The sequence below is a fragment of the Numenius arquata genome, chromosome 15 (assembly GCF_964106895.1).
Source record: "Numenius arquata chromosome 15, bNumArq3.hap1.1, whole genome shotgun sequence".
NCBI classification, from domain to species: domain Eukaryota; kingdom Metazoa; phylum Chordata; class Aves; order Charadriiformes; family Scolopacidae; genus Numenius; species Numenius arquata.
The window spans coordinates 11,176,740-11,186,596 of NC_133590.1; the positions used below are offsets into that span (position 1 = coordinate 11,176,740).

Consider the following 9,857-nt stretch of genomic DNA (forward strand, 5'->3'; position numbering starts at 1 on the left):
AGTCAGAAATAGTCCCCACCTCCAGCTGAGGACAAGGCAGTAGTTTTTCATGCGGTTCTCAACATTTCAAATGAAAACCATTTTCTAAGAAGACCAAAATGCCATTGCTGCATCCTTCCTGGAAGCAGCTACTTATCCATTAGCTGTTCAAGACCGTATTTTTGTTTATGGTTTGAAACTGTCTGATGAAAGAATTTCACCGAGACATCGACTGGTTCCAATGTCAACTATTGCACTGTGATAAGCCACCCAGTGAGCGAGGTTCACTGAATTCTGATGACACCTGACAGCTCTGCAGAGACCCAACCCCTGAGTCGAGCTGTTGAGTCTTTGCTCAACACCTGGAACGTGAGGGGTCGTTTAAAAAAGCCTGGACAGGGAAAGGGGCAGAATAACTTCTGCAGCACATCTCGTACGCTTGGATTGCCAGCGCACACGAGCTCTGCCAGAGCTGTTGTGGGTCAGACAGAGGGTGCTGTTACTGCAGTGCTGGTGACCAGTATCTATCCCTCACGGTAATTTGCCGGTGTGAGGATTCTGGTGCTCCAGGTTCTTCATTCTCCCTGCATTAGCAGTGAGAGGAACAGGAGCGTTTTCCTCTCTGCCCGCGCTACGTACACCGCTATTGCATGAAGAGATGTGAAATTACTCACTCTCCAAGATTTCCTCTTAAAACGTCTAGAGAAGAAGATGAGCAACAACAGCTGCCCCAGGATGCGATGCCCGACCACTCCAACTGATCACCCTGTGCTGTTTCACCCATCTGTCACCTCTGCCGTTCCCTGCTGCCTCCAGCACAAGCTGCAAGTGCCTGCCCCTCCTGAAAATTGGGCCATCCGCTGGTGTTCAGAGAGGCAATGTCCCTGCGCCTCACTGGATGGGCCCCAAAACCCTCCAGTGAAGAGGGAAAGGGTCTGCCATGTAACTGGAGAAGGGCTCTGGGCTGAGCCTGACACCACACAGCTGTGAAACGTCCCTGTGGTCACCTGGTGCAGAACCACGTCCCACCACAAACAGGACTTCTTTTCCAAATGTTTTCGGTACCAAAAGGAGCCCTGTTTTCCAACCAGAGCATTCACGCTCTGAAACGCTCTCTCCAGCCAGTGCTGCTCCCCACGTCCCTCCGCATTGTTCCTTGGTCCCCACTACACCCACTTCCCAGCACTTCACACAGCGGGAGAAGCGTATCGAGGCCTCGCGGCGCAGGGAGCCGGCCCCTCGGGAGGTATTTCTGATACCTGGGCTTATGAAACCCGATTTCAGCTGCAAACGAACCACATCACAAAGCTGTTTACCTGCCAGAGGAGCCCCTGTCGGACCTACAAATCAAGGTCCTGCAGAGGGGAGACAGATTTACGACTGACAAAACTCCACCCACCGCGCTCAGCCCGGCAGCTCTTACCAGGGGCTGGAAATTAATAGGATTTTTAATTGCAGCTGCATTTTTAACTCCTCTTGCCCAAATGGAAGAGCACGCACGTGATGCTTCCTGGAGGAGAAACTGGTTTCTGGGGGGCCAGAGAAGGTGGGAATCATCAGGGGCTGGAAAGGGGACCTGTGTGTCCCCACCACGGCCCTGCATCCAGCAGCGTGGTGGCTGCTCCAGAAGCACTAGTCAGAGGGGCAAGAGCTTGGCCACCAAAACCTGGACTCATCAGACTCCCCGGGTGGGTGCTGCGGGACACCCGTGCCCATCCTGCTGTCTGGGGTCCCTCACGCAGCACCCACACGATGTGCTCACAGCCAGAGCACGGGTCAGCCCTTCCCTTTCTGGGGCTGAATCTACCGGAGCGGTTCCAGAGCCAAGCAGCAGGAACCGGTGAGCGCACGTACCTCATCCGAGACCCGATCCAAAACCTTCATTAGCTTGAGATGATAATAATCAAACCCACTTCTTCAGAAGGGCCCAAAGAAGAAATCACCCCTGCCCCATGCAACTTACTAGCACCTAGAGGAAGGCACCTGTTGCCCTTAATGAGCTTACTAGGTGCTAATTGCTTTCCATTTGGGGCTGAATATTACCAAACTTGTTTTAGCCTTGCGTGGCTCTGCTGAAGATGGAGGTCTGGTGGGACCCCAGCTGCAGTACTGCACCCAGCTCTGGAGCCCTCAGCACGGGAAAGACATGGACCTGTTAGAGGGGGTACAGAGGAGGAGGCCAGGAAGATGTTCAGAGGTTGGAGCCCCTCTGCTGCGAGGACAGGCTGAGAGAGTTGGGGGGGGTTCAGCCTGGAGAAGGCTCCAGGGAGAACATATAGGGGCCTTTCAGTACTTACAGGGGGCCTACAGGAGAGATGGGGACAAACTTCTCAGCAGGGCCTGTTGTGACAGGAGAAGGGGTGATGGCTTAAAACTAGAAGAGGGATTTAAATTAGATATAAGGAAGAAAACGTTTACACTGAGGGTGGTGAGACACTGGCCCAGGTTGCCCAGAGAGGTGGTCGATGTCCCATCCCGGGAAACATTCCAGGTCAGGTTGGACGGGGCTCAGATCCACCTGATCTAGCTGGAGATGTCCCGGGAGGGGGCGGGGACATCGCAGGGGTGTTGGACCAGGTGGCCTTTAAAGGTCCCTTCCCACCCAAACTACTCCATGATCCTATGCAGACCCGTCCCAGCCGGCGCTTTGCCCGCTCCGAGCGGCACCGCTCCTCCCCGGGGGGGTGGTGTCTGTGCTGTGCCGGATCGCTCCCCCCCCCCCCCCGCCCCCGCTCTGTGTCCCCTCGGCCGCTCCGTGTCCCGCGCGCCGTGCGGTGCCGGGGGGAGCGGGAGCAGCGCGGGGCCTCCGCGAGCCGCACCCGGCCCCGCCCCGCCTGCCCCGCCCCTCCCGCCAGCCAATGAGCGCCAGGAGGCTCCTCCCGGCGGCCAATGGCAGCGCGGCGGCCGCCCCCCTCTTCCCGCCGCCGCCCCCTATTTGAGGCGCGCCGCGGAGCCGCGCGCGGGCAGAGGCGGGAGCGGAGCCCGGCGCGGGGAGCGGAGGGGAGGGGGGGTGCGGCCGGCGGAGCCCCGCACCGCACCCGGGGTGGGGGGAGCGGGGCGCTCCCGGGCGGCGGCACCCCCATGGAGGCTTTTCCCGGCGGCAAGCTGGAGCAGCACCGGCACCTGCCGGCCGTGGAGTGCCTGCCGGGCGCCCGCTACGGCGGCCGGAGTCACAGCGCCTGCGGGAACGTCTTCAACTCCTGGAACGACTACCTGGGGCTGGCCACCCTCATCACCAAGGCCGTGCGCCCCGGCAAGGGCTTCGGCGCCGAGCCCCCCTCGGTGGTAGTGGCGGCGGCCGTGCCGCCGGCCGAGGACGAGGAGGAGGAAGAGGAGGAGGAGGAAGAGGCGGCGGGGCCGTACTTCGAGGGCGCGCTGGACTTGCAGGACCTGGACCTGTGCGGGCATCACCATCATCACCACCACCACCACCATCACGGCGAGAGCCTGCTGGAGGAGCGCTTCGCCGACTTCAGCCCTTTCCCCGGGCGCGGCGGTCCCGCCGCCGCCGTGGTCTTCGACTGCTCGGGGGATCACCCGGGCCGGGAGGGCTCGCCCCACGCCTGGGGCGGGGTGGTGGTGGCGGGGCGGCTGCCGACCCACCCGCGGGCCGCCTCCCGCCTGCTCAAACCCGAGCTGCAGGTCTGCGTCTTCTGCCGGAACAACAAGGAGGCGGTGGCCCTCTACACCACCCACATCCTCAAGGGACCCGACGGCCGCGTCCTCTGCCCGGTGCTGCGGCGTTACACCTGCCCCCTCTGCGGTGCCAGCGGCGACAATGCCCACACCATCAAGTACTGTCCCCTCTCCAAAATGCAGGCGGCCAAACAGCTCAAACACGCCCGGACCGCCCTGGGGAAGAAGGGCCGTTAGGCGCCGGGACCCCGGGGGGGCGGCCCCGGCCTCCTCCCGTCTCTTTCCTTTGGGTTTTTGTCTTTAAAGCGGATGGCGGTTTGGGTTTGCTTTGGGTTTGTTTTGTTCTTTCACACATTAATATATATATTAAAGGCGGAGACTGGCGAGCGGGGGCGCCGGGCCGGTTGCCGTGCCGCCCGTGGCGTCTGGTGCGCGCTGGCCCGCGCGGAGCCGGGCGGCGGGAATTGCGCAGCTCAGATGCACTGTATTTGTTTATTGTAAGGAAAAAAAAAAAAAAAAAAACAAACCACCAAAAAAAAACCTAAAAAACCAACCAAATATATACATATATGTGATTTTTACGGAAACGGATTTACGGCCGGGATCTAAGTGGGAGAGGGGGGGGTTAGAGCAAGCGGCGGACCGGGGGGGGGCGGTTGGCGGGGCTCCCCGGGCGCTGGCAGCGGGGCAGCACCGCCCGGGCCCGGCTCTGCCTCCCCCCGGGGCGGGGGGGCACCGCTCCGTGGTGTCGGGGCCGGGGGGGGGGGGGGGTCCGGCTGCGGTGTTCAGCTTGATGCTGCACGGTGGGGGCCGGGCGGGAGAGCTGTGGTTTTGCCTGTTAATAGCAGGGTGTTTAATTAGGGTGCAACGCTCCGCGCTTCAGGTCTTCCAAGTCAACATCCAAGCAATTTTCTTTGCCGCTCTTAAAACCAGGGCGCAAATCATCATCGAACCTGCGCTCGGTTACTGGCTTGGTAATTAACGTCTCCTTCCCGAAGTCGCAGCATCCTACCTGGCAGGATGGGAGAGCGGAGCCGTGCCCCACCGTCACCCTTGAACCGTTCCAGCAGCGAGTGCGGACGGTCTGGCGGGGTCTCCCGTCTCCGATACGCGGCTTTCATATCTGAGAGGAGAAAGCATCCATGTGTTTGCTTGAAAACGGAATGACGCTGGGCTGAGGTGCAAACGGAGCCCTCTCTGCTGAAGGACAGGCGGCGAGTGCGGCAGAGAAGAAGCTTTGGTGCGGCTTGTGTTTGTGGTGGAGAATGGGGAGGTGATGGGAAACCTTTGGAGAGAAAAGACCTGGGCAAAGGAGGAAGGCGTGACTGTAGCGTTTTGAAAGGGGAGGTGACATATTTTTAAGAGTTCAGAGAATGTGGTTTAACTCAGTGCAAGGTTGGGGGGACCTGCCCGTGTGGTTAACAAATGTCCTTACGGCTACATAGGCTGTACAAAGCGTAGGATTGATGCTGAGGAGCTGGAGCCTGGGAGATGGCAGTTCGGTGGTACCGAGTGTCAGACAGGGCTGCGTTGCTTCGAATCCTCAAGAGATCAGAAATGGCTTTTCTTGTGACTCGGAGGCAGGACAAGGAGCAGCAGCAGGTTTGTAGTTTGCTTAGGAGCCCTCTGGAGCCAAAAGGCAGGTGCCCAAGTCCTCAGCGCAGAGAGGGTTGTGCTGTAGAAGGCTTTACCAACACCTGGGACGTGGAGGGGTGCTTGGTTTGCCAGGGTGGCCCTGCCAAAAGCAGGGAGGTGGTGAAAACCTTGTGCAGGAACAGCTAGGGCATCACCAGGAGGATGGTGATGCCCCGGAGATGGGGTCCCAACAGAAAAAGGGAGGTAGGAAAGTGAGAGGTGACACCTGCTTGTGTGGCTAAAGCTAGATAAAGCTGCTCAAGAGGGTGGGAGATGGGGGCAGGAGAGGGGGGGGGAACAGGACAGTGGAGAATGGAGTCAAAATGTGCAGGGGGGAAGGCCCAGGGTTCGTTATTCATCACTGCTGTTGACTCACAGCTGCAGCAATTACGAGGGAGAAACTGATTTTGTGTGGAAGCGTTCTCTTAAATCTTCATCACGCGGCTCCAAAGATGGTGTCAGGTCTAATTACCGAATGCAGTGGGGCGTTTAAACAACACTTCATGGTGCCTGCGGCTACGCTCTCCTCGTGCTAAGTATCGGTTGTGTATTGTCTCGTTCTGTGGGGCTTGCACCCCGGGCTCTGCCGGGCTGTTAGAAGTGAGATGTTTTGTGGTTTTGTGATGTCTGGTCCACGCAGGTTCAATCTGTATCCACCCCACGTTAGAACCCAGCTCCGGTGCGATGCCACGGGAAGAGGTTTCTTCTGTACTTTTCTTACCTCCTTTGTGGGAAGTTTGAAGATGAGTACATAGATTTTAATGCCGTTGACTGTTGCTGGACACAAAAAGCAAGAAAGATCTAAGAAAATTTTTCTCAGGTGCTTTCTGAGGGGCAGTCCTGGCAGGGCTGGCTGCGAGGTGGTGTTGGGGGTGTGCCCACCCCTCCTGTCTCATCTCTACATTGAGCTACTGCGTAGCCCCAGCCCTATAGCAACGCCTGGAAGTTCATCAGGACACCAGAAGATCCCCTGCCTTGGATGGTGCTGGGTTTTGCAGCGCCCGTTCCTTCCCTCTGCCTGTGCCAGAGGAAAACTGCTGCATCCACGGCCTCTGCTCCTGCCCGTCGCTCCGGCTCCTCTCTCCTCCTCCACACACTCGCAGCCTGTCGTAGCCACGACAGGGCATTAGGCATCTCATCAGAGTCTGGGCAGGTAAGGGGGTGGAGCGAGAGCTTCAGAAGACGGGTTGGGAGGGGGGGAAAGAAACCCCAAACTATTCCAGAGAGGAGACGACAGGGTTGAGAATCGGCAAAAGGCAGCCCGAGAGCAAGGCTCTTCAGTTACTTTACATCATCATTCAACGGGACAACGTGCCCTTTAAACTTTTGCAAGTCAGTGTTTTATGAAAAGTGAACCTTTAAGGACCTTTCGGGGTTTTGTTTGGTTTGTGGTTTTGGGGTTTTTTTAAGTAAGCTGCTGTGATTTCCTGTGCACCAGCACACTCCTTGTGGCACTGAGTAAGCAGAAACGTGCTCGTTCGTGGTGACTCTGAAAAGGGTATTAGGGCAGATGGTGCTTACAGGGTTACTTTGATTCCTTAAATTACTGGAAGCAATTTACGTTTGTAACTTAAACCCTAGGAACAGCAAAGAGCTCAATCCAAAAGCGGCCCAGGTTGGAAGCTGTTGATATGCTCCACAGAAGAGGTCTAAGAAAAGCCTGATATTTTAATTTATTCTAGGGGCATCTGCAACTCAAAAGATTACGACGACTTGTTTAAACCAAATATTTTATCTTTGGAGAATCACTTTATTACAGGGAAATATTCTTAAGGATGTAAGTGGTGGAAGCTTTTCCCTAGTGGTGTTTTGGTAGAAGGAATGAACAGAGAGTATTGGACAGCCCGGAATCATCCTCAGTTTGATACTAGTCTTGGCAAAAAGCAAGCTGCTTGTAATTAAAAATGACTTTCAGGTGCGTAGATAACTTGACCCAGCTGCAGTGAGGTGTGTCTGTACCCGTCCTCAGGGAAAGTCCTGTCTGGGCAGAGTGTGCTCGGTCTCACTGCTGACCCGAGCGCTACAGTAGCTGCTGTGGGACCCAACCATCACGGCTATAAAACGTCTTCCCTTCCCATAGGTGTGCCCGTTTGGCCCAACAAATGTACAGATTCATAGATTGGTCCAGGCCGGAAGGGACCTGCAAAGGTCATCTAGTCCGACCTCCCCGCAGTCAGCAGGGACACCCCCAACTAGACCAGGTTGCCCAGGGCCTCGTCGAGCTTCATCTTGAGTATCTCCAGGGAAGGGGCCTCAACCGCCTCCCTGGGCAACCTGTTCCGGTGTTCCACCACCCTCAGAGTAAAGAACTTGTTCCTAATATCCAATCTAAATCTGCTCTTCTCCATCTTAAAACCATTGCCCCTTGTCCTGTCACTGCAGGCCTTTGGAAACAGACCCTCCCCAGCCTTCCTGTAGGTCCCCTTCAGGTACTGGAAGGTTGCTATTAGGTCTCCCCGGAGCCTCCTCTTCTCCAGGCTGAACAACCCCAGCTCCCTCAGCCTGTCCTCGTAGCAGAGGTGCTCCAACCCCCTGATCATTTTCGTGGCCCTCCTCTGGACCCTCTCTATCAGGTCCATGTCCTTCCTATATTGAGGGCTCCAGACCTGCACACAGTGCTCCAGGTGAGGTCTCACCAGAGCAGAGTAAAGTGGCAGAATCACCTCTCTGGATCTGCTGGCAACACATCTCTTGATGCAGCCCAGGATGGGATTGGCCTTCTGGGCTGCAAGTGCACATTGCCTGCTCATGTCCAGCTTCTCGTCCACCAGTACCCCCAAGTCCCGTTCCTCAGGGCTGCTTTCCAATACCTCATCCCCCAGTCTGTGTTTCTATAGCAGAGACAGTCTGCTAATAGCCGCATGGGGAGGAAGATGGTTACTCCTCATATACCAATAGTCTGGGCAGAGCAGAAGAGTGATGTGCTAAATCTTCACGTGTGGAAAAAGAGGTAGCAGAGCCAGTGACTGTCCTCCTGCCCAGGAGGGAAAGGACAACAGAGCTCGAGTTGCAGCGAGGGAGATCTTGATTAGCAAAAAGCAGTGGAATGGCTTGTAGACCCTCCATCCTTCCATAATTAAATGCATTAATAATTCTTTTCAAGAGCAGGACCAGACAAAGTGTAGATCAGTTCTAACTGCTCCTGCCAGGGCACAATAGGAAGGCTCAGGTGCTCCTGGTGTGTTTCCTTCTTGCAATTCTGCATTAAAATACCCTGAATGGCCTGAATAACAGGTACACTGTGAATCTCGCATTCACTGCCCTTTACGTTGTGGGCTCACACAATTTAACGGCACCTTTTAGTTACAGAAGGAAAACTTGCTTAAATGCAGCCGTCCCTGTCAGTGCCTGTGGCCCATGGATATTACATTTAATTTACAGCCAGACAAGAGTCCCAGTACTCTTCCTGCCTGAGATGGCCACCAGCTCACCTGTAGCTCCCCAACGTGCTCCTGATCCTCCTCATGACCACACTGAGGTCCTTCTAACCGAGGTCATGGCGTGTCCCGAGAAGGTTCTGGCTGTGCCCAGCCTGGAGCGGCACCAGTTCATTCACTGCCCCTGCCCTGCTCTGCCAGCTCTCCTAAAATACTGATTTTATGGTATTTTTTTTTTAGAACAAAGGCACTTTAGAGAAAGTGTAACGGAAATTTCACTGAATTTCACTGAATTTTTAGAGTTGGAAGGGACCATAAAGATCATCTAGTCCAACTCCGCTGCCAAAGCAGGATTGCCCAGAGCATGTCAGAGCATGTTACTCAGGACTGCATCCAGGAGGGTCTTGAAGATCTCCAGAGACGGGGACTCCACAACCTCCCTGGGCAGCCTGTCCCAGGGCTGTCACCCTCACCGTAAAGAAGTTTCTTCTCATATTTGAGTGGAACCTCCTATGTTCCAGCTTGTGCCCGTTGCCCCTCGTCCTCTCACTGGCAACCACTGAAGAGTCTGGCTCCCTCCTCCTTCAACCCACCCTTTAGATACTTATAAGTGTCTATGCTCTACTTCTGCTGAGCAGCCTGGTGGTCCTCAGCCCTGCCCACCAGCTGGGGGTCGGTCTCTGGGCTGCTCCGGGAGTGGGGAACAAACCTGGACTGTCCATACCTGATCACCCGCCTCGCTCTGCTCTTGGGGATTTTAACTGAGCGACGTTTGCAGCCGTTTAAGCTCACGTTCTGCCTCCTAACCACAGCGCGGACGGTCTGTATTCTTCTGAGGTTCACGGAAAAGTTTAGATGTTTAAGTGGCCGTGAATCCATCAAACAGCAAAGCCTGACAGAGAATTCATCTCACTTCACCAACATCAGGTAACCAGACGTCGTGCTGGTGTGTAATCGCGGCAGCAGCAGGAGGTTTTAGCTGCTGGACGTGGTCAGCGGTGGGATTTGGTCGCTGTAGTCGGGGTTGTGTCTGAAACGATAAAGCAGTAAAATAAACCCTGGGGTGTCTGCAACGCTCACAGCTCGCAGATCTTTTCTCCCGTGTTGGCAACGTGATCTCAGCGTCAAGGACGCGAATTTGGGAACAGCTTTAGCTGGTACAACAATGACTAACAGTTATCTCCATATTAAAATGGCTTTGTTTGGCTAAAATTAAGTAACTGGAGGTAT

General features: G+C 55.7%; 1 protein-coding gene across 1 annotated transcript; it reads left to right on the top strand.

Moving 5' to 3' along the window:
• Nucleotides 1-3,060: 3,060 nt before the first annotated feature.
• NANOS1 (nanos C2HC-type zinc finger 1) lies at nt 3,061-3,852 on the top strand. Its single transcript, XM_074159117.1, has one exon. It carries the CDS (start codon nt 3,061-3,063, stop codon nt 3,850-3,852), a length of 792 nt encoding a protein of 263 aa, XP_074015218.1.
• The last annotated feature ends 6,005 nt before the right edge of the window (nt 3,853-9,857 follow it).